The sequence below is a fragment of the Poeciliopsis prolifica genome, unplaced genomic scaffold (genome assembly GCF_027474105.1).
Source record: "Poeciliopsis prolifica strain line A6 unplaced genomic scaffold, Auburn_PproV2 SCAFFOLD045, whole genome shotgun sequence".
NCBI lineage: Eukaryota > Metazoa > Chordata > Actinopteri > Cyprinodontiformes > Poeciliidae > Poeciliopsis > Poeciliopsis prolifica.
Window position 1 is genome coordinate 3,840,502 of NW_026562420.1, and position 25,965 is coordinate 3,866,466.

At 38.0% G+C, this 25,965-nt stretch overlaps 1 protein-coding gene across 4 annotated transcripts in view; it reads left to right on the forward strand.

Moving 5' to 3' along the window:
- Positions 1-2,547: 2,547 nt before the first annotated feature.
- Positions 2,548-25,965, forward strand: part of lrch4 (leucine-rich repeats and calponin homology (CH) domain containing 4) — a 57,880-nt gene continuing 34,462 nt past the window's right edge. For all 4 annotated transcript variants that reach the window (XR_008607840.1, XM_055056495.1, XM_055056496.1 and 1 more), the window contains exon 1: positions 2,548-2,909. Coding sequence is in view for 3 of the 4 variants with exons in the window: in XM_055056495.1 (XP_054912470.1) it covers positions 2,738-2,909 (172 nt within the window). In the remaining variant the exon portion in view is untranslated. The remainder of the gene's footprint in view (positions 2,910-25,965) is intronic.

Below are 25,965 nucleotides of genomic sequence, written 5' to 3' on the forward strand. Positions count from 1 at the left end.
ATACTGTAAAGCATGTTTTTAGGTATCTAAGAGGCACACAAGACAAAGAACTATGTTTTAAAAGGGGTGCCTGTGATAACCTGTGATAACCTTATATATGCATATAATGATGCTGATTGGGCAGGTGATGTATCCGATCGAAGGAGTACAACAGGTTACTGTATGAGTCTAAATAAAGATGGTCCGTTAGTCTCATGGAAGACCAAAAGACAGCCTACAGTAGCTCTATCTACATGTGAAGCAGAGTACATGGCACTAGCTGCTACTATGCATGAACGCTTATACTTGAAACAACTGTTGTTCAACATGGATGGTCTGGATTATTTAGCTAAGATTCATGAGGACAATCAGGGTACCATATCCTTAGCCAAAAATCCTGTGTATAAACAAAGATTTAAACACATTGATATTAAATATCATTTTGTCAGAACAGTTGTAAATGAAGGAAAAGTCTTTCTAGAGTACTGTCCAACTAATGAAATGGTTGCAGATGTATTAACTAAACCAGCAACAAAGATTAAGTTGAAGAAGTATGAAATGTTTATGTTTGGCGAATCATGAATGTATTTTGGTTGAAATATTAAAGAGTCAGAGGAAGCTACCCAAATGTGAGCAAGTGGGGGTGTTGACATTATGAATGTGTTAGTGCTCTCATTTGTTGTTGTTGTTGTTTTTTTTCATTATTGGATTATTGTGTGTCACATCAGGTGACCTGTCTAATTGAACACACTCGTGTACAATAAAAGGGTGTGTCCTCCAAACAAAGGGAGAACAACACGAAAGCCAAAACGGTGTGAGTCTCTTGATGTCACGTTGAACGCTGTGCCAAAAACTGATTCTGCTAACAGGTCCATATGGATATGTGTATTTGTTATAAGTTGCATTGTGGTCCTTATTGTTATGTGTAGAGTGTTACGGGCTTCCCCTGTCTAACGCTGCTAACTCACTCATGGGGTCGGTCATGTGGGCGGGGGATCGGTGGAGCGGCAGCAGTAGGACCGGAAGTGTAGAAGTGTGTAAACCAAAGTTGGGTTAGCAGTGAAGCTAACCCAAATCCATTTTGTCTATTGACCAGTTTGTCCATTGAGTGTACCAGTTTGTTTGAGGAGTGAGCTGCAGTCTCAGGAATAGCAGCTCGTACTTATTCTAATAAACACTGTTTGGCGGTAATACAGCAGCAGTGTTCGCGTCATTCCCGTTCTGTTTCTAGCATTCAAAACAAATCCGTAGCAAAATTACCTAAAATCAGCACAAGACCCGCCCATGTCAGTAAGAAACCTTTTTTGCAGCCACGCCCACCCTCTTTGAACCCTCCTCAGGCTGCACCCTTTCTAAACACAGTCAAGCTAGCTAAACTGAGGCAGATGGTTTCCGTTCTGACCTATCAAAATAATAATTGAAATCAAGAAGCGTTTATTAGTTTTCTATTTCCACTGAGAAGAAGTTTATGTATTGATTGGAAAAAGAAAGTACACCCTCCGTGTAAAGTTTATCTCTTCTTCTAGTTTGAAATTTTGTCTACATGTACAAAAACACTCTACACATACGCTTTCTCATCCCACACTATCATTATTTATTAAACACAGATGAGAGCAAATGAAAAAGCAGTTAAAACTGAGAAATCTGAAATGGCCAGTGTTCTCAGAGTCATACATGTTTGCAGCATAATTAGGCTAGTCATGAGCTTAGGATTTGGATTTAAGATAACCAGAGTTTGCACTATTCTCTCCCTCGCTAATACTGAGACTCTGACGCATGCTTTTATTTCCAGATGCATAGATTATTGTAATCCCCTGCTTTCTGGTGTCCCTAAAACAAAACTCTGCCCCTTGAGTGCCAACCAAGACAAGAGCAGGCTCAGATCACATCTTATTTAAAATCACTGCATTGGCTACCAGTACATCTGAGGATTTACTTAAAGATTCTTTTAGTGGGTTTTAAATGTCTTAATGGTCTTGAACCATCTTATCTTGCAGAGCTGCTATTATTTTATAAATCTCTGCGAAACCTCTGCAGACCCTGAGATCCTCTGGCACGGGACTTTTAACAGTTCCACGAGTCAGAACACACACTTAGGGTGATGCTTCTTTCCAGTATTATGGCACCCGTTTAAGGAACAGTCTGCAGAAAATGTTGCTGTCTTTAAGAGTAGGCTCCAGATTCATCTTTTTAACAGTATTGTATTGAATCATTTTTTCTTAATCTGTGCATTTTCCATGCTGTCGTGTGTTTTTTATGTGAGGTTGTAGTGAGTAATTGTTTGATTTTGTTTGTTTTTATTGATCTGTACAGCACTTTGAGCTGCTTTCAGTATGTAGGGATGCTTTATCAATAAAATTGATTGACTGATTTTTTTTGTCTGAAAATAATCAAACATTGAATAACCTAAATATTGTCAGGTTCAGAGAAGTAACAGTAACAAAATGTGTTCGATTAGTTTTAAAGTTAAAGATTTTTATTTTGAAGTGATGGGTATCCTCGGAGCAACGTTGTTGTGAAATGATTCAAACTTGATTCAACTTCCTGAAAGATTGACAGGTCGTGCCTCTTGCTCGCTGGTGAACGCGGCTCTCGTTGTGCGAAGGAAGCGAAAACAACTGACATCAAGTTTTTCACGTTTAAAGAAGTCTGAAACGAGAGTGACTCGGTGTGAATTTTCCCCCCACGAGCCTGTGGGGTATAAGAGTCGTGCGGCCGCGGCAAGCAAAGTAAAACAGGAGGCAAACCCGTACGTTTGATGGCTGCCGGAGATGGAGCCCAGCTGCCGGCCACAGTAGCAGCCAGTCGGAGCGTGGAGAAAGCTCTGGAGGAGGCTGTCGCGAGTGGAGCTCTCAACCTGTCCAACCGAAAGCTAAAGGAGTTTCCTCGCAGCGCCAGGAACTACGACCTGTCCGACATAACCCATGCAGGTCGGTTGGTTTCGTCTTCTTTTAATGTTTTTTTTTTGTCTATAATTCAGAAAAAATCCAACTCTCGCTGTTACGAGAAGCGTCTTTTGTTTCGTCGCCACCTGCTTCTTTCTTCTAACGGGGAAGGAACATCCTCCCTCAACCCTCTGCGTTGCACAATACTCTGAAAAAAACTTCGCTGTTTCAGTTTCACTCGGGATTTTAACCACTGCTTGATTGTTCAAACACAAATGTAGTCTTTTCGTGTATTTCAACTTTAGTAAATGCTTGTAAGTGCAGCTTATCAATGTTGATGTAATCACTGGGGCAAACTGCGTTGCGTGTCGGGCATCGCCATTAGCTTGTAATTTCCAGCAGTTTTAAAAGTTTAATAATGAAGGTTTATAGCCGGCAGACCTGATTAACATAGTTGTTTTTCTTTAACACGCGCTGTTAGCTTTTAAGGAGATTGTACTGTTCTTTTAAAACAACAAACTATAATGGAGGAAAAACACAAGCGAGTTCCTCTTCCTCCCGAAAACAAGTGGCGAAGCCCTCAGAGTTTGGTAGGTTGTCTCTACGGTCGCCTCGAAATTCTTCTTCCCAAGATCTTGTTGATTTTACTCGTTTTTAGTTTGTAACCGGAGTCTCTATACTTTTTTTGTTTTGTTTCGAACAATTAGTTTCTCTAGTTTAGTTGTCAACATGACAGCCTCAAGTTGACCTGCTTCTATCTCGTATCTTACCTCCCTGAGAAAGACGGATCAGATCACTGCAGACGATTATGGACAACAGTAGTGAGGGACATTTGAAATATATTCAGTGGTTAATCTAAGAAAAAAAAAAAATAACTGGACAATGAATTGTGGATTTCAAATGCTGGATTTTGTGTAGTACAAAGTTTGTAAAAAGAGAAAACTGAAGGGAAAGAACCCTCCAATTCAGTTTTATTGTTATGTTACCAGAGGCTTAAGATTTGAGCTAATAAGCTGCTGTTAGGCAACGTGCTAAGAAACTGAAAACTGGACAGATTATGACAAAGATTCTCAAGAATTTGAGTTGCATAATGTGTTTTAGCCAGAATTCCACTCTGAGATCTCCATGCTTGGATGTATAAAGTTGTGGGTGGCAAACCAAGAATAAACAGTGACTGACATTAATCATTTTGAATTTTAAATGTGGTTACATTAATGTTACATTAATTCTGATGAATTATTTTTCTTGACTTTAAAATTAATAATTTTTTAGTTGAGGTGCTGCATGTTTGGACAATTATTCCATCTGGTCCTGGATGGTGTGCAGCTGGAAGAATTTTTTGGTTTCTCTTACTTGTTTGCTTCTGGACAGTTATTATGATATGTAACAGTAGCAACAAACTATTGTTTTTACAAGTGGGAGGAATTGCTCAAATAACACCTGAACTATGACAAAATTCCAGAGGAGGTGAGAAGGAGGATCATGGATCCAGAGTAGAGCGAGGTGAAAGAAGTTCAAAGGAAGTTCCTTCCATCATAATGGGGAAGGACTCAAACTCCTACCTCCATATCTCTGCCTAACTATTTTTATTTTTTATTTTAAACATCTTTTTTGTGGGTCAAGAGGCCCATAGTGACTGTCACCAGACAGAAAATGGGTGTCCTGTTTGTGGAAGACATGCAGCAAAGGGCCAAGAATACACCCCAGGACGGCTGCATTGAGAACTGTAGCCTCTGTATATTGGATACCAGCACCCGGCCCACCTTTTCAACCACGCTGCCAGACAGTGGAGCAGCAAAAGCAAAGGAGGTGGATTAGCAGGACAGCAATTGTGGGTTTCATTCGATTCAATTCAAATTAAAAAATCTAACTCATGTTGGCGTGGAATATTATCTTTTATCTGTTTGCATGTCTTGACACTCATGACACTGTCATAAAGCAACAGTCTTCATTCAGAGGCCTAATCAGTTTTTCATGTGATTTATGCAGCTGTCCTGGATTAGATTGTATTAGCACCTGAAGGCAGCATGCCGGTGTGTAGTCTTTTCTGTGTATTCGTAATGCTGATCATCTGCTGACAGCAGGCTTGAGCCAGTCCAGTGAGAGCAGACATGTGCTTGGAAGGCACCACAAAGCACGAAGGATGCTGATTATGTACACTTTAAATTAATATGTTTTACCTGCAGTAATGTTGCTTCTTTTGCTATGGTGTCTGTAAATTCAGATTATATCTCACATATAATCAAGCTTTAAATTTAATAGAGATTTCACAAACTCAAAGAATTGAAATACTGTTTGTATTGAGCTGCAGCAAGGTTTAAGAATGCAGAGATCAAGTTTTTTATAAAGTCCCCAGAAAGTACATTGTTAAATATAATGTGATTATATTTATTTAGGCTCAGCTGAAGTAGCTGAGGGAACTTGACAGATTGAGTTTTCTGTTGAAATCATGTCAGAAAATGTTTCCAGCGACTCCCAGAAACTATTTCACAGTACGGAGAACTGGCAGTTGATACTGTTGAGTTTTCTTTGTTGCTTTTTAGCAGGATCAGAAACGCGTTTTCACTAAAAACCAGGACAATAGGACACATCACCCTGTCCTTTCAATAGTTCCCTGTAGCTCAGAGAATAAACTTTAAAATACTGCTATTAGTTTATAAATCACTCAACAATTTAATTGAAGATCAGCTATTTTATCAGCCTTACAGAACTCTCAGGTCTTCTGGTTCTCGCCTCCTCTGGATCCAAAACCAGAACCAAACATGGAGAAACAGCATTCAACTTCTATGCACCACAAATCTGAAACAAACTTCCGGAAAACCGGAAAACCGCTGTAACAGAGTACCTTTAAATGAAGACTAAAACCCTACCTGTTTAGAGTTGCTTTTGAAACATTATGACACTTAATCAACATTTTGATGTAATTGCACTTGACGAATTGTCATGCTTCAATTGTTGACTGTGTGTTCTATGACTCTGTATTTTTTTATATTTATGATGTAAAGCACTTTGCTTTACATTTTTGCTGAAATGTGCTATACAAATAAACTTGATTTATAGAAATTATCTCTGACATAACAGTAGTGTGGCTGATCAACACAAGGTGAATGTGTGTGTCTGCAGTGGGGCTGTTAATCAGATTAATTGTGATGAATCAATTATTGAAATAATTGTCAACTTAATTTAGTAACTCATTAATTATTAATTGGAGTACACGAGCCCATAAAAGCCATTTCTTGAAAGAACAATATAATAAGAGCTGGAGCTAGGCTAAAACGCTTTCCATTTAAGATAAAAGCACTTTTGTAAATCTTTTATATCTAGAAAAAAATATTTTTGGGTAGAAAAACTCAGAAATGAGTTTGTTTCATTTGGTTCAAATTACTGTAAAGACAGCTCATATTAAGCACCGTTGCTACCCAGTTATGAATTGGTTAATAATCAAGCTCTACACTGTATTGATGTTCAGGTCAGCGGAAAGAGCTGAGTTTGTCGCATGTTTTTAGTACAAGTGATCAAGCATTCACTAACAAATTGTTGTTATTGACTTTCAGGCAATAAAATGTTTGTTCTTATTTTAAAAAAAAGAATTAAATGTTTTGTTTATTTGCATCTTTTAATACATTTCTAAAATTTTAAGGGAATACATGAAAAACCAGCTGAATGTACCAGTTTCTTTATTCGATTTGTCAGACTTAAAATGTTCTGTGTTTGGTTAAATATTGAATATTGCAAGCTCTGAATATGTTGGGGAGAGAAATTGATGAAGATGTGAAACATATTACAACCACTTCTATAAATGACTAAAAACTATGTAGAAATTTGTATTCAACTTAAATTAAGTAATGAATTCTGCAGAAGTGTTAAACTGGAAATAAATTGAGGAAGGTCCTGAATGTTCAGGACATTTCTAGTTTCAGCTTTTCATTGGTTAATCTGTAAACCTGAGACACTAGCAGGTGGTTTTCCAAACCATTTTCAGTTTCAACAAAGTAGTTATGTTTGTTTGTTTTTTAATAGTTTGGAAGTGGATTTGTAATCACATCAGTCAATATCCTGGGCATTCATAAAGTGTAGTCTTGCAGAGTGGATTTTTTTTTTGTGATGGTCTGCAAAGAGGAACATAATTTTTCATTGTGAAGGCAAAACTTTTGTCAGGAAAGACACGTTTGACTGTGAAATATTTCATCTGTATCAGGAATACCTCCACTTCCAATGAAAGCAAAGACCAACCTCAGGCTAGTCACTGTGACTCATTTGTTCTTCTTCATCTTGAATTGGAGGGGTCTATTCCTTAGTGAGGACAATTGTAGACGGCCATTCTTGATTTCATGTTTCTCCAGCGCTCAGGCTGTTTGTGGTCATGTGAAGTGAGTAATGAGGAGCTGTGTGTTCCTCTGACATACCTGGTAGTTATAGCTGCTGTCTCTCAGAGGCTCCTCCTTGGCTCTGTCTGCTCTGTTGAGATTATCAATGCTGCTAAATTTGATGTAATTGTTTCAGCATACATAAATTTAAATATTTTTAATTGTTTAACATTTAAACGTAAGACTTTAAGGAGCTGACAAGTTTACTTTGTCAAAGTTAAAAAAAACAATCTTCATATTTAGATTGTTTTATTGCAGTCACAATCTGATGCTATGAGTTTAATCTTTGAGTTTGAGCTCTGTTTGTTCACAGATACAAATTAGTAAACTGCAATTGATTTTTAGGTTGGAAATTAAACTCTCTCTCTCTCCCAGATTTCATTAAATCCAACACAGAAGTTGTTAGAGGTGCTAACTGTTTTAGCAGCAAAAAGGGCCCCTAAGTCAAATTCAGCTCCAGGCCTCATACAGCCTTTGACCAGCCCTGTAAAATGTACTAAATCTGCTGCACTGTGCGCAGAGATGTGCAACAAATGGGAGATTTAATTCAACACTGCTAATGTGACTTAAGTAGCTCTTCCATTTCGTCTGTTGAGTTTTAATAAGCGCCACAGAAACTGTATATTAAACCATGGCGGGCCGCCAGGCTTATAATGCACTAGGGGAAACCTTGGATTTAGTTTTTCTCCTTCCACATAACAAAGAATCAACTTGTGCACTTTCTTGAGCTAATGTTATCCTGCCAGCTTCTCTGAGCTGAGGAGGAGGCTGAGCTCAATGAGGTGTAGCAATAAATGTGCTCTTCCTGCATTTGCTGCTGAAGCTGGGGCATATGAGATATGGAATTTAATTTTCAATTACAAAACCGAACATAGGATGACTCCTGTTTTCAAACTGAAGATGCTATGAATGTTAATATAAGCTATATTTAATATTCATAACATTACTGGGTGAATAAATTCTCCGGTTTTTTTTTCATTCCAATTTCAATTTCCAAGTTTAATAACTTTTCTCCTCACTATTTTTCCTTAAAATAAAATTCCAAATGACATAAAATATCTTAAAAAACTTTTAAGATGTATTCATTTTTCTCAATAATTTCTTCTGAGTTGACCTGAACTCAAAGTTGAAATAATAAATAATAATAAACACATGCTTGTCAAACATGAGGATAGTTCATGGATGGGTTAATATCACTCTTGGAAACACAAGAAGTGCATTGGTGGAAATAAAATCCAGATTTTTCCAAAAAATACATTTTCAAAAAATAAAAATTCAAATAATTGATAAAAAACAATTCATTGCCCAGCCCTAAGCCTGTTTGTTTGTTTGTTTGTTTTACTATTGACCAGCTTAGCAATTATTGATATTCTCCAGATATCCAAATTTTAGATATTTGAACATAAGCAGACAGGATTTGTTTTCCTTTTCTGTAAAATATATTCACTTATTAAAATGCAGCTGGTCTGTAAGAGGCCTGTCATAATGATGCTTTACAGAAAAAGTGTGTTTTAGTTATTTGATTGAGATAAGACAAGGCCAGTACAGGTTTAGGAAACATTATCCCTTATACCCCCACACACATACATGCGCACACACACAAAAAAAATGGAGTGGCTTGCCTCCTCCTTCGTGTTTCCTGGTAGCCCGGAGCAGAGAGAAACAAACATCTTTCATTATTGTCTCTGTGTGGAACTGTGGGGTTCATTGGTTACATTAAAGCCTTAATGTAAACCAAATTTACATTAAAAAAATATTCTTACATTAAGGATATGTTTGAAGCTCATTTGTATATTAAGAAATACACAAATAAGAAATATGAGTGTATTTACAACTATTTCACACCTACTGTAACCACTGGTTTCAGTCCCTTTGTTTTTATTGCCAAATACATGTATAACGATTTATTCCGAAATAAATGGCTGAATTAATTTGTATTCATTCATATTAAGCAATGTACATTGCTTATTATGAACATTGTTAAAATTAATTTAGCAATGTATTCATTTAGCCCTGCGACAAACTGGCGACCTGCCCAAAGTGTAATCTGCCTCTCGCCTGGAATGTTAGCTGAAGATAGGCACCAGCACCCCTCACTAGGGATAAGGGTGTTAGACGATGGATAGATGAATGTATTCATGTAATCAATGCTAAATAAGCCTAGCAATGAACACTAACTGATACCTTTTATGATGCTGAGAGAGTTGGTTGTGAACTAAGTTTTAGGAATCTTTTCTACTCTTGTTAATAAAAAATCCACGGATGCATGTAAATTAAAATGGGATGGTGAAAAGTCCAAATTTAAACGTATCTCAGAAGGCAAACCTTGTATAAATTTTACATAGAATGAATTTCAATTATTGACATTAATCTTAATAAATGTTAATCTTGGTATTTGTTTCTGACCAGCTCATATTTAACAAAGAAAGCACAAAAGTCACCAACCATCACTCCCCCTTTGCCACCTTGTCACAAAACACTTCAAGTCACCACTTGGACACATTCTTTCTGTATTTATTTCAAAAATGACCATGATTTGAAAAAAATTATGTCAGACTGTCACAATAAGCAATAATTAATTGCTCTCGTTCCAGGCGAGAGGCAGATTACACTTTGGGCAGGTCGCCAGTTTGTTGCAGGGCTAAAAAAATACATTGCTAAATTAATTTTAGCTATGTTCATAATAAGCAATGTACATTGCTTAATATGAATGAATATATTCACTGCCAAATTAATTCAGCAATTTATTTAATAAATTAAAGCTCAATCATTTCCATCAGCATGATTTATCATTTTTTCTGTTTTGTCTCCCTTTCTGCAAAAATCTAGATAAGACTTCAGTTTGGTGTATTAGTTTCAATTAGCCCTTCTTTGAAGGACAATTTTGTGTACTGCAGAGTCTTCATAATTAATTTAATCTGTTGTTTTTGTTGTATATTTATTTAGACTATGTAAAATGTCGTCTAGTTCCAGTGTTAAATGTTAATTAGAATTTAACGTTTATTGATCTTTGAGAATGTTTTTTATTTTATTTTTTTTTCATGCCATCACTATTACATGATATAAAAATGGTTTCAAGACAACAATATTATCGTTTATCGCAATAACTTCTGGGACAATTTATCATCTAGCAAAATTTCTTATGGTGTTAAGTAGAGGAGTGCCGATTGATCCGCCACCAATCATAATTGGCCGATTTCCGTGAAAAAGTGTATGATCTCTGAGCCACTATGAGGGATTGTTAAAGCCCATGATTATGACTTACCTGTTTTCTTACTGAAAGAGTATGACATAAGAATGACAGGTGGCTTCTGCCACCAGTTAGTTGGGAAATTTAAAGCAAAACAAGAGCACAATTTCTTGCCAGTAAATCACATTACACAAATTAGGTTTAAGACTATTTTCTAGTCTTATAGAATAAATGTTTGAAGGAGTTAAAATTTTAGATAAAATGTTAACAATATCTGTAATACAAGAAGACTATTAATGTGCACTAGTTCTAACTGTACCTATTTTATAGTGTGGTTGACACACTCTATGGTGACAGAAACAAGCAGCTAAACTTATGGAAATCGGTTTAAGTGAAAATAAATCACATTGCAATGGCAATGTTAGAAAAATAACATTGCCATTTTTTTGCTCAAAATAATGATGATCACACACGTTTTCTTTGGACAAAAACATGTGTTCTTGTATTCTCAATAAAAGAACTCGGGGAGGAAGATATTCTACAGCATGAAGGCAGATATTACTTTTTATTAGTTCCTATTGTATTAACAGAGGTGCTGGGCACAGCAGACGTTTAAATGGAAGTTTTGTTTGTCCAGCATACACACAGCAGGAACAGTTGCTACATTGGAGCATGTAGCAATTGTGATGACAAAATATATTTTGTCACCACTTTATGAGTGCGGGGATGCCAGAGACTCATGTTGTTGAGAACAGATTGCGTTTTGGACAGCCACACGCTATACTCACCACATCTGAGAGGCCCAACAGCTGACATGGGTGAATAATAAGGAGGGCGTGGAAGGGGGAGAAAGGTCTTTATGTCATGTTTGTTTTTCTTATTAAACTCAGGCTGTTTTTGTATTCTTTGTATTTCTTTTCATAACTGAAGGCTATGAATTTAGCTCTTTTATTAGAGCTAAATAAATAATGTCATCTGATGAGAAACTGGATGAATGTTGGTCCTGCATTAGAACCTACTCTGGTCATGGCTTAACAGCTGGTATCAGACTTACTAATACTGCTGCTTATGCAGTTCCGAACCTTTTGTTGTCATGCAAATTTTGTGCAAACATTTAAAATGTTGCAAAAAAAAAGTGAATTAGATGTGTTTCCATTTACTGGATTTTACTCCAAAGCAGTCCTCCCCTCAAAATTAGAGATAAGAACTCTAAGTTTGGCTTCTTCACTCGTTTTGACTTCTGTCTGAAATATTAATCACTTAGGAAACTCTTCCTTGCTGTAGGTTGATGAACTCTAAATTGTTTGTAAATGACATTAAAAACCTGGATCAGTGAACAGCCACTACATTTCTAAAAAGTATGAGTATACATGTATAATATAATTTAGGGCTGTTGTTAAATAATATTTTGGAAATCAAGTAACTCTATAACTTTCGTCCCCAACCCCTGGGCCGTGGACTAATTGGTAACGGGCCGCACAAGAAATAATAAAACATTTCCGTTTTATGTATTATCTGAGTCTGAAGGATCTTTTACTTTGAAAATCCTTTAACCGGATTCTCTCAGTTATGTCTTGCGCGCCAACATTGAGCCCACTAGCAGCAGAAGAAAGAAACAGATCAGATGTCTTTGGAAAATTTCTGAAAAGGAAAAGGCTTAGATAAGAGACATGCAAATGGATTTATCCCGATCGGTGATTCCCACAGTCAGGGGCGGATCTAAAAACATATCAATAGAGTGGTAAGAGGGAGGCAAGGATTTTTCATACATATATATATATGTCCCCATTTAGCTTACACAAACCTAACATTGGAGTTAAATTTACTTATTGCAAAATACTGTTTTTAACTTGCATTGTTTCAAAATGAGCTTCATGTGGCACTGAGGATTAAATATAATTTCTTAATGTAGTGAAGCTGATTATTTTTATGTCTTTCATACTGCTGCTAATGTATTACTGATTGGAAAAAAAGAAAAGGTGTTGGATAAATGACGGTGGAACCGCTCTATTTGCTACACTGTGCACTAAACCAGACTCGACATCAGCTGTTTGGGATTCCCTCCATTCTTACATCACCACGCTTTCAGTGACAGGCTTCACATTCAACAGGTTGCCTTATTGTGCTTCGTTAGGGAAAACCCCACAGACTGCCATAGTCGGGCCAAGACAATGTTGAATATGCCCGACTTTAGATTGGAGCAATCTCAACTTTCTACCAATTGAACCAGATCAGTCGTGAAACCCTTCACATTACAGGAGAATCGGTTACCATTATCACAAGAGACAGTTTTAGAACTCGGAACACTGTAAGATCATCATAAGGGGAAAATCTGCGCAAAAAATTTGTGCCGCGAGTATTATCGTTCCCCCGGGCCACAATAAACTTGCCAAGCCTTTTGGCGGTGACAAAAAGGTTGGGGACTACTCCTCTATAGAATATGTTTTACAAGGACTCTCTCTCAAACTGTGACGACACGATTCCTACGCCAGAAAAGCTGCCGCAAAGTTCAACAATCCTTATTTGCATAATTCAACAACATGCTGCTAGTGCTTCACTCATAGGCGGAAGTAAGAGCGCTGCCATCCACAAATAATGATCCAGGCGGAACATGGTAACTACATAATAAAACATAATTTAAGAAAGATTCCGGAAAGATGCATTTTCCTTCAAGGAATTTCAATAATCGCGGTACTCGAAGCATTTGAGGAATATATTTTCTAGAACCAGGACTTAAGCACATTCATTTTGATGAATTGCATATATTTTAACACGTCAAACATTTTTAACAATATAATATATATATAATTTTTTGTTTTTTTTGGAATCATACAAAGGTTTTTGTTCAAAGTTGCCTAACATGAGTTGGCCTGTCAGTGAAGGCCTAAAACAGCATCTCAGTGCTAACGCATGGTTCCCCCTAATGTCTTATAAGCCTGCTTGACTGCCAGGCTTTACCTGCACCCACCCCACCAAGCTAAGCGTTGCTTGTTTTTGTTTAAAAATAGTTGGAAAAAGTTTTTTTTCAATAATACACCAGTAACCCTGGACTGTTTTTGCAGAGCAGAATCATTCCTGAAAGATGAGTTTATAGTTGAGGCATTGAACATGGCATGAAGCAGGCAGCACACACCAATCACATCGATGTGCCTCTGCACTTAGACTGCCTAGAGTGCCGTTGCGGCTGAATCTCTCAAGTTTAATCTCTCAACCCACTTAACCGGATAATATTGAAGGTGTTCTAGCAGAAAGGCTTCACTTGTATCGGGATTAATATTAGTTAATTAATTGTGACGATAATTTTTTTTCTTAAGTTATTAGCTATAATATCAAGTTATTAGTCAAGCTCAGTGGTGGGACAAACATTCGTCCCACCACTAATAATGGCTTATTTCATTCTTTCCTAGCATGCTATAACTGCTAATGCTAAGCAATTTGATCATTTTCTCCTTTTTAATATTTTGCTGCTAGCATTGTTTCTGTTTCCAGCTTCATACATCTGTTGTGCAGATGTTCTACAGCTCTGCCAGAAACTCAGCTTAGCAAACCTGCTGAGGGTAATGGAACTGTGTTTGCATCTGTGGTCTGAAATCAACATACAGATCTAAACATCTGTTTACATCCGTGAAGCATTGTGTATGTATAACTGCATGGATGTTGGTGCAGTGTTTGTGTTCCACCTCATGAGCCTTATTTCCTGTATTCTGCGGATGTGGGTTGTCTCTTGGTGAACCGTTGACTTCTGCTTTGCCTACAGTCCTCAGTGCATCCTCACAGCTCTGCTTTTCTAGTCCATCTCCCACAAGCCTCCATGTTCCAGCATGTTTCTGCTGTCTGGATGCCAGACAAGATGAAAGTCTAAATATGTTTCCATGAGTTGGAGTGAACTCATACATACAAGTTAAGAAGAACTTTCTTGTTTTTGAAGGTTCTTCTTGGTGGGTTTTGTTGGTTTGTTTGTCTTTTGTGTCTCTGTGTGAAACTTCCTGCTGGGTTCTCTCTCTCTCTCAGACCGGAGCAGCTGGCGTTAAGGAGGAGTCACTTCTCAGACCCATGGGTGGTAACCTGAGAAACAGATTACAAGGCTTGAAGACATGCCTCATAGTGTATGTTCAGACTGAGAACATCTCACAGTTTGCCATAGTTACTGTTTCATAGCTTCACTATGTGGAAGTGATTAAGAGCATCTAGTTCAAACACACTTAAGACTGTCATGATTCCTTGAATCCAACAATTGTTGTATCTCGATTATTAAAATTCTTTGATGCAAATGATCTGCCATGAAGCTTTGTTAAATTATATTTTACTGTATTGTGCACCAATCAATCAATCGATCAATCAAATTTTATTTGTATAGCACATTTCAGCAAGGCATTTCAAAGTGCTTTACATCATAAACACAAGGACACAAAGTCAAGCAACATATAATAGACAATACATTGTTACATATTACATTTCAAAAACAATTCTAAACAAGTGTGTTTTTAGTTGAGATTTAAAAGAAGTCAGGGTTTCTGCTGTTGTACAGTTTTCTGGAAGTTTGTTCCAAATTTTTGGTGCATAGATGCTGAAAGCTGCTTCTCCTCTCTTGGTTCTGGTTCTGGGGATGCAGAGCAGACCAGAACCAGAAGACATATTAATTATGTTCCACCCAGATGATTAATATGTTTTGCAACACTCTCTCCCTTCCTCTTGTGAGTTGTTGACAAATGTTAAGTGCTAGCCCAGTTTTCAAGTTTCGTCTGGAGCATCCAGAGGGATTTCATTGACTGATGATAATGTCCGGGTTTTTATAGTTTTCCAGGAGACCAATAGGTCTTTTTAAGGACTGCTTTATGTCAGTCCTTAAAAAGACTGACATAAAGCATGGAATACAACAACCCTTCTCCTGGAGTTGCTACCTGGTGACTGGTTCAGAGTGAACGATGGGAAAGAGCTTGTCAGGTGTAGGCATACAGCTGGAGCGGATAGACTTTAGCTGATGCTGAGTTTACCTTCACAGATGAACCAGACAAATCCATTTTCTACCCTCCTGATTGCAACAAATGGTTGTCAGAACTATGGTTTTGGAACATACATCTATGTACCATACAGTAATTTGTTTATGAAGTGTGAAAATGGAATAGTTAGAGCGTGGTGGCTCTGGCCAGTCAGTTCATTGGCTTTCATCTGCATCTGTTTCTTCAGTTATTTTCAGTAAAACAAAACGTTAACAGATATCCAGATTAACTTCTATTCAGTCTGAGCTCCTTCTTTAGTAGTGCAGCCATCTGATAAAGTACCAGCTGAGGAAAGTAAGCTCTTTATCAAGATTAATTCAGTCATACACGGCTTTCTTTTCTTTTTTTTTTTTTTTGAGATTTAATCCCAGTCCACATGCTCAGTATGAGGTGAAGGCATCGTCCTCTGCGGATGTAGACATCCAGACATCAGTGGTTCAGTTACGTACATAGTGGGTACATTTGGAGCTAACATGAAGATAACAGACTTCAGCCACTTCAGAATAAAAACATAAGCAATATTAGAGTACATTCAATCATTCATTATTATGAGTATTTATATGTTCCAAAAATAGCAAAAGCTTTTTCCATATCTTTTTGAACACACAATATTTCCCCTTAATCATGAAGATGAGTTTCTCCAAGGCAAGAGAGCTTGATAATGTAGATATCCAAGTTTTTAATTGGGTTCTGGTTACAGATTTCCAGGACCTGGCTATACAATATTTGGCCTGCACCAAACAATAAATTATGGACTTTTGATCAACCTTGCTTATTTGAGTTTGAGTGGGAAAAAATCCTAAGATACACAACCCAGGACAAGGATTAACTTTAGTACCTACAGTAAGTTAAATTTTATCCAAACCCTTCTTCTGATTTGCATAGACTTAAAAAAATGTTTTGGAATATCAAATTTCTCTTTCAAATCATCAAAACTCACCATAAAACTTTCATCAAATAAATCTGAAATTTTTGCATAAACCTCTAGCAAACCATGTTTTAAAACCCATGTCCTACCTGGTTTCAATGTCATTGCCCCAGATCGGGGAGAATTGGGAGTGTTGGTATTTCATTTTTTTAATTTATGTACATCATACCATACTCGGATAGTGTTTTAAACAAATAGGTTTGAAGTATTCTTTAATAACTTTGCATTTTCTTGAGTATAGATATGAATTTAGGGATAAGGGAGTTGTGTTTATATTTTCTATATTTACCCACAACAGAACCAGCTGAGAACCAGCAGGAGCTGAGCAGCCCAATAATACCATTTGAAATTTGGCACACCTAGCCCTCCTCTGTCATATGGAAGATATAATAATGATAAACGTAATCTGACTCATCTGTTATTTCAGATTAAGTTATTTAGAATAATAACTTCCTAAATACAAAAAAAAAAAAAAAAAAATCCTGACTGTTTTTTTTATTGTAAAAAAGAAAAAAAAACACTTTCGGGAGGATGAAGAGGGATGGCCTGGAAAAGATATAGGACTTTAGGGAGTAAGTTTATTTTGAGAATATTTATAGGGTCAATCATAATTATTGGCATCTATCAAGCGGTTCCATTATTGAATTAACCACCAGCATGTAGTTTGCCCGAACCAGACTGTCTATGTTTGGAGTAATTTTTATGCCCAAGTAAGTATGCCCAAGTCTTTTGCCACCTGGAATGTTGTGTGAACTCGTGGATTGATTCTTTCAGCCTGTTTTGAAAATAGGATGGTGGCTTTAGATTCATTAAGTTGATACCTGGAAATACACTGCCTGGCCAAAATAAAAGTCGCCACCTGGATTTAACTAAGCAAATAGGTACAAGCCTCATATTGAATAATTATTGCATATGCGATTATCTTTCAGCTGGCACCAAGTTATTTAACCCCAGCATATGCAATGAGTAACTCCTCATTTCTTAAACAACCATGGCAAAAGACACATCCTGTGGTGGTGGAAAAGATGTTAGTCTGTTCAAGAAGGATCAAATCATTGGCATGCATCAAGGAGATTGCAGAAACTACTAGAATTGGGTTAAGAACTGTCCAACGCATCATAAAAAGCTGGAAGGATGGTGGGGAACCATCATCTTCGAGGAAGAAATGTGGTCGGAAAAAAATTCTGAATGATCGTGATCGGCGATTACTTAAACTTTTGGTCAAATCAAATCGAAGAAAAACATCAGCAGAACTCAGGAGTATGTTTAATTGTGAACACAAAAGCCTTTCCACACGCACAATGCGAAGGGAACTCAAGAAGTTGGGATTGAAGAGCTGTGTAGCCGTAATAAAACCTCTAATCAGTAAGGCTCACCAGAAAAAAGGCTTCAGTTTGCGAGGGAGCATAAAGATTGGACTCTGGAGGAATGGAAGAGGGTCATGTGGTTTGATAAGTCCAGATTTACCCTGTTCCAAAGTGATGGGCGCATCAGGGTAAGAAGAGAGGCAGGGGAAGTGATGCACCCATCATGCCTAGTGCCTACTGTACAAGCCTGTGGGGGCAGTGCTATGATCTGGGGTTGCTGCAGTTGGTCAGGTCTAGGTTCAGCAACATTGTATGCCCAAACAAAGATGTCAGCTGACTACCTGAATAAACTGAATGACCAGGTTATTCCATCAATGGATTTTGTTCTTCCCAAATGGAACGGGCATATTCCAAGAGGACAATGCCAGAATTCATCAGGCTCAAATTGTGAAAGAGTGGTTCAGGGAGCATGATTCCAGACCTTAACCCTATTGAGAATCTTTGGGATGTGCTGGAGAAGGCTTTGCGAAGTCGTTAGACTCTCCCATCATCAATACAAGATCTTGGTGAAAAATTAATGCAACACTGGATGGAAATAAAACTTGTGACACTGCAGAAGCTTACTGAAACAATGCCACAGCGAATGCGGGCTGTAATCAAAGCTAAAGGCGGTCCAACAAAATATTAGAGAGAGTGACCATTTTTTGGTGGCGACTGTTCTTTTTGGCCAGGCAGTATATAACCAATCTCATTGATAGTTTTAAGTAGTTGGGGGATTGAGCATTTTAGATTGGACAACATTAAAATAATATCATCGGCAAATAGTCCAATTTTAGATTCATTATCTTTAATTCTGACACCATGTATGTTTTGATTATCCCCATCAGCAATAGCCAAAGGCTCAATTTCCAGAACAAAGAGAAGGGATGACAGGGGACAGCCTTGGCATGTGCCCCGGGCTAGATTAAATGATTAAGATACAATGTTATTAGTTATAACTGAGGCAGAAAGTTTATTATAAATTATTTTAATCCAGTTTATGAAATAGCTACCAAAACCGAATTGAGAGAGAACTTTATATAGATAATTATGTTCCACTCTATCGAATGCATTGTCCTCATCAAGTGGAAGCAAAGCTGTATCGGGATGTTCATATTTTGCATAAAATATATTCAGTACATGACGGATACCGTGGTGAGCTTGCTGCCCCTTTATAAATCCGTTCTGATCAGGGTCAAAAAGGGATGGTAAAAATTTCTCAAGCCTAATTGCTAGTACTTTAGATATTATTTTGGCATCAGAATTTATAAGTAAGATTAGTCAGAAGGATTCACACCTAATTTACGCACTAGGTAGCGTCAACCTTTTTGACGCCACCTAGTGCGCAAGTGTGGTTACCCATCAGTTTGTTGTCCTGTTTTCCATATTAATACCTCCACCTCTGTTGGCGTGTAGAAGAGGAAGCGATTACCGCAGTGAAAAATCCTCATCTTTGTTGGGAATATCAGTTCAAATTTTATACTCAGTTTACTGAGTTGTTGTTTCACCCCGTCATATTGTTTCCCTTGTTTCACCACCTCCGCGGATAGGTCATGGAAGAACATCACATGGCAGTCGTTGTACATCACCTTACCTTTCCGACGAGCCGCAGTCATCACCCTCATCTTATCTTGATAGTTTAGGAATTTCATGATGATCACGCGTGGCGGGCTGCCTACAGCGCTCTGGCCCTGCCGCCGTTTGAGAATTGGGGGGATGGAAATGCGTCCCGCCCCAGGACTTCCATCAGCCAGGTCTGCAGAAAAGCCACAATGTCTCCTTGCTCTGTCTTCTCGGGTAGTCCCATGAGTCTCAGGTTGGATCTCCTGCATCTGTTTTCGAGCTCGAACACCTTCAGAGCAAGATCATGGATTTTCTTATGTATGAACGCTTCTTTGCTTGTTAACAATGCGACGCCGTCCTCCTGATTGCTAATGTGGGATTCTGCAGAGGCAAGTCATAAGTCTCTCGAGGAAAACTTCAATTGTGTTTTTAATTTCTTGATTCGAAGTTATAATCTCCCGTAGTTGCGTGGTAAAGTGAGTTTTCAAGGCTTGGATTGATTCCAGAAGGTTAGTTTCAAATGCCTGGGAGCTAGTGTTAGCCTTCTCCATGTGCTCGGTTTCCACATCGCTGCTAGCGTCGCCTTCGGATCCCTCTTTGCTGGTTGTTTTTCTTTTTAATTTGTGTTTACTCGGCAGCTTGGCAGGTTGAATTGAATCTCTAGCTTGTCCCAGGGAGTTTGCTCGTACAAAAAATATTTTAGCAGTGGTCTAGATATCTAAATACAGGGTATATTGGTCGGAGCTCAAAGCCCAGTAGCTGCTTAGTAAGACGCCATAAACAGAAATTGCTTTCCTTTTAAAATGGGGAGTTAAGTTTGGATTATTTTGGAACTTGAGTACATTTATTGGTACAAGTCAAATAAATAATTTCCAAATGCTAGCACAAACATGTTTCTCTCAATGCCTTTCACAGTCACTGTAAAAGGCATTCACAGTGACTGAGAGTCTAAAACCTTTCATCAGTCCAGAGAGGCTGTCAGGCAAATGGGCTGAGCCATCCAACAGAACATCTAACCGGGGACATCCCAGTTGCTAGATTTCTGTACTGAATAGAATGCCCTTCCTGCAAGGGTTGTTGTTCTACATTACTTTGTTTGTCCCTGCAGCTTTGGGATACTGGGATAGTTTGTGTAAATGCTTGGTGGTAAAGCTTAAGGCTCTGCCTGCCTTATGTATCCCAGTAGGTCCATTAAGTACTACAGTGTTTGGTCTCCAGACTGTTTACATACTGATGGCAGTACTCCAAAGAGAATGCTGGAGGTGTTGCTGTGTTCAAATGGTGTCCTACTTAAGGTTTGTAGTATTTCCATCCCAACCCCTGGAAATGCTATAAACCAAAAAAATAAATAAATAATAATACTAATTAAAATATCAATGTCATGTATCATATAATAACTTCCCATTTCTCAGGAATGTGAAGAGAACAACTGTGATCAGAGGTTAAACCACTACAGCCTTTTGGTAAAAGTGCATCAAATAAGCTGTTTGTGTCCATTATTCTGTGTCCTTGTGGGGGCTGTTAAAACATCACAGTGGTATCAAGTTATTACTCAGGTTTAGTAATGGGACAAACATTAGTCCCACAAACATTAGGGACTAATGTTTGTCCCACCACTAAACTTGACTAATGATGGCTTATTTCACTCTTTCATAGCATGCTATAGAGCAGCTTAAATGCTTAAAGCAGTTTTTCTTTAGATCACTTACATGGCCCATCAAAACAAAAAGTACATCATGCAACTTTTGAATCTTTAAATTTTTTTCTAATATCTTCCAGGGTTAGGGCTAGGTCATATAGGCACCAATCGGTAACTTGTGGTTTTCCTGTCACAATAGCAACTTTTGTTGAGCGATTAATTGTCTCAAAAATTATTACGATAAACGACAGTATTGTTGAAGATAATTTTAAACTGATGTAATGGTAATGACATAATAATGCAAGCACATCCTGCCAAAAAAAAAAACACTTTAATTTCAAAAGAACATTTAACACTGGAACTGGTAAACAAAATAAACAAACCAACCAAAAACAAAAATAAAATGGACTCTATTAACAAAAAATGCACTTGAATTAAAAACTAAACACAACATAGAACCAAAGTGGAAATAAAAACTACATTCAACTAAAACTGTGCAAATTATGAAGTCTGTATACTATATTGCCCTTCAATAACCATTAGATTTAGACAGAGAAGATCTGGCCTCCCTTAAGGAGGCGTCAGTTCCTTCCTTAAGGAGGAGTGTCTTAGCTTTAGGAGAGCCTTGCCTACGCTTATTGCCTTAAACCAAGGCAATAAGGAAGGTTGGAGTCAATAGAGCGCACCGGAGTTGAGTGTTTTTTCATCCACTGTCATCAATAGAAAGAGAAAAGGACAGGAAGAAACGATAAAGTTGATAAACTAAACTGAGGTCGATAATTTTCATTTATTATGCGATTAATTAATTTGTTTATCACAACATGCCTTCTTGTGGTTATTTTCCAATGTCTGTTTTTTGTAAAGCGCTTCCAGATTATTTACATTTTTAGCTCTAACTAAATCAGTGTAGTTCAAGCTTTCTCCTGTGATTGAATCATTATTAGAGGAACAGAAGTAGCATCAGATTGTGTGTGAGAGATTGGAATCTTTGTCATCTGTTGATTATATCGTGGATTTACGTCACCGGATAAATGAAAGCAGTATGTGCAAACTCCTTGAACAACATCTCAAGCACCATTTTCAATTCATAGTAATTGACAACGTGGTAAATGGCCTATACCTGTACAGTGCTTTAACAAAGTCCAGGGGACCCCAAAGCACTTTACACTACATTCAGTCATTAACCTTTTGACTGCATGGCAGAGATAAGGCTGCCATGCACCAATGACACCAGGCCCTATGACTACAACCAAGCAGGCAAGTGTTTGACTTGTGTGTCCAACAATTAAGGTGGATGGACCGAGGATGAAACCGCTGATTATGGGACAAATTTCTCCCACCATTGTTCCATGGCAAGCTTGAAATTAATTAATAATTCCATGGTCAAACATTTTTTTATAGAATTTTGCTGACATACGGCATCAACTGGATGGGGAACCCTGCAACAAACAAATATACCAATAGATTCTGGTGAGATTGAGTAAAAACGGGTAAGAAATATTTAGGTAGGATGTAATATGTCCAAAATCTAGGATAGGACAGAGTTCTTCTGCATTTCTAATATACAAAGCTTCAAGATAAGTAAGTATATTCACAAGTTGTCTGTTTTCTAACTTGTCATCAGAGCCTGTTTCATTTAAGTCTCAGGGTGCATTCCCCCTAGCCCTGTTTAGTCCACTTTAGCGAACTCTACATTGTTTGTGTAAAAAATCTAGTTTGTTTGGAAATCAAAATTGGCCAATGACTAATTGCTTCTTCGTTGTGAAAATGCAGTGATGACTAGGTTGCTGAGCAATACATAGTTATGCATATTTATAACTAATAACTAAGTATGCTATTGCCTTAGCAGAGGTAATAGAGGGAATGTTTCTTTTGTTATGCGAGTCTGTTAATTAATACTGTACTATAAATATGTTATGGATGTATGCAACCCAGTACTACATACAGTAATGGGTTGCTGCTAGAGAACTTGTACATACGAGACTTTTTCTTTTAGATTTAGAATCCTGAAATTTGAAGCAACATTTACTTCTGTCAACATTTTTCAAACAGGTTTCCTCAATTTTTAGAGAGGTAAATATGAAGATATAATTTTAAATATAAAATGGTTCCAAGATAAAGTAAGCATACTCAGTAGGACAGGTGTATGTTTACAATAAATCTTAAAGCCTCAACTGGAGGTGTTATTCTGAGAATCTGAGCATGCAGAACTTGTGTTCTTCTCTCTGTTCCAAAATTCAGGCCTAGTTGTTCAGCACTCTCACCCACACATATGCAGTGTGGCGTTTTGTCTGAGTTGCTCATCAGCTGGCTGTAGCTAACACTGTAACAGGAACCAGCACAGCCACATCCTGTCTTGCATCAGAAACAGACTTGTGTTACCAATGGCGACATTGTGAAATTAAAGCCAAACGATATCAGATCAATGCCAAGCTGAGGTATGTCTCATTAATCAAGCATGATAAACTTTTGCTGGTTGATGCAGGGCAGCAATAAAAAACACATTTATCTTTTCATGGCCTGATTTGTTACCACATTGGCTGACTAACAGTAAGCTTCTTTCCATCCCAGATGTTGCTCGACTCATCGGTTTAGCATAAACTGTAGAGCTATTGTTTTCTTAGGAAAGTCAAGTTTGTTTGTATACCACATTTTAGCAACAAGGCAACCCAATGCGCTTTACATGATGAAAACACAAAACTACAAATGAGCATGATTCGTTATATTGCAGTGGCAAAATAAAGGAAATTGGTGAAAAGTTGGAATACAGACTACAATTTATGATGGTCCAGTTACTGTTTAAGTATTGATTTAAAGGGACTCAGTGTTTCAGCTGTGTTGCAGTTTTCTGAAAGTTTTCCAGATTTGTGGTACATTGAAAAAAATTAAGCTTCTAAATATAACTGTATTCACATATTCATGATGCTCTTGTGTTTTTGTGTTGCTCCTCTGTTCACATGTGATCAGTGTTCACATGAATGGATTGTGATGAAAATTGTCAGATGGTAGAACGGTGACTCTTCGCTAATGTTTTGATTCTTGAATGAATATGTTATAAGAGGTGTTGCCCTCCCCCACTAGTTGCTGTGGACAGCTGGTAACTCCAATTATTTTTTTGCTTGCTTAGAGAAAAGATAAAATGAGCTGTTTGGAGAGTCTCAGTGTGCAAAACTAAAGCAGTCCCACCTTTTACTCTCTTTAAGGTAGTGGTGCTTGGGCAGTGGGAAGCCAGAAGCATCATGTGTTCAGAGTGGCTGACTACAGAGTCTACCCAAGAAGATTTTTAGACTCCTAGTTGGACTCTACAAACGGCAGAATAGCAATAATGTGATATAAAAGAAACATCTTTATTATTAGTTTAAAACTTTAATTCCAATAGATCCTTACTGTTCAATGTCAGAGTAGAATATACGAGGCAGTTGCCAGACACTTCTCATGCCTATTTGGATGGTATGAAGTTGACAGAGCCCCCCTGTATGTTAGGTTCAAAAACAAAGCTGGTGTAATATTTGCAGAACAGACTGCACATCAAAGGAATAAAACAACAAAAGTAACTCTCTGATCTGTGTAATGCAACTTCACAGAGCAGTTACACTTCCTAACATTTCTTATGAGAGCTTATACTTAGGCTCCAAAGTCCCACTGTTTGCCAGACAGCAGAATAATTCCTCTGTTATCTTTAAATTCATAATTTCCATCCAATTAATCAAATATCCAGCTGCCACCAACCAAAATTCTTTATTTTGTGATGCAAACTTTTGAAGTCGCAAGCATTTTATTTTTCTAGTTTCATTTGCCAAGTATAAAATTGAGGTAATTTGTCCAGGTATATGTGGACCTTTTAATAATATCAAATGCCATATAATAAAATTTCTTCTGTGGTACTTCATGACTATCATGACGAATTAAAGAGCTTCATATACCTCTTTAATTTTTTATGCGAAGTGAATGTAACTAACTGTTCAATTTAACTTTTGTGACGTTGAAATCCTCCATTGGATATTCGACAAAGCCTAAACCTCTCAGAAACTGAAAAAGCGAAGTGGTGGAACAACCTCTTCGTGGGTATGAAATGCACCAAACATCTCATTCTAGGTGACACAACTTCCTTTTAAAGCTGAACAAGGAATCGTACTACAATCATCATTGAAATATCACAGTGTGGAATATCTCAATGAAAGGAAACCTTTGACTTAGACTTAGACTTCCTGTATTGTCATTGTACAAAAAAAAACACAAGGTGAGTCTTGACAACGAAATGTCCTTACTTGGCTACCAGTGTAACAGAGCTAAAACCTTATACTACACAATAAATAAATAAATAAATACAAGTGCCATAGAATACACAGGTTCAGTGTTGTGAACAAAACTAAACTAAAGTATATGTATTGACCATGTCCATGGGGGGGTGGTTTGGTTTGTGTGTGTGTGGGGTGTGTGTGTGTGTGTGTGTGTGTGTGTGTGTGTGCGTGCGTGCGTGCGTGTGTGCGTGTGTGTGTGTGTGTGTGTGTGTGTGGTGCGTGCGTGCATGCGTGCGTGTGTGTGTGTGTGTGGAGGGGTGTTATGTGGCGTTAAGCAGTCTGATGACCCGGGGGAAGAAACTGTTCAGTAGTCTGGTTGTTCTGCACAAGATGCTGCGAAACCTTCTGCCAGACGCCAGGGGGGAAAACAGTCCATAGTTGGGGTGGGTGGGGTCTGAGAGGATCTGGTGAGCGCGGGATACGCAGCGCCTCTCTGCGATGTCCTTGATGCAGGGGAGCAGAGCCCCTGTGATCTTCTCCCCTGTCCTCACCACCCTCTGTAGAGACTTCCAGTCAGAGGCCCTGCAGCTCCCAGACCAGATGGAGATGTAGCTGGTCAGTAGGCTCTCGATGGTCCCTCTGTAGAAGGTCTGAAGGATGGGGGGTGGGAGGGATGCTCTCTTCATCCAACGCAGGAAGTGCATGCGCTGCTGGCCCTTCTTCACCAGTGAGGAGATGTGGGGAGACCAGCTGAGGTTTTCGTTGATGTGCACCCCCAGGAACTTGGTGCTGCTGACGACCTCCACAGCTGAGTCGTTGATGAGGAG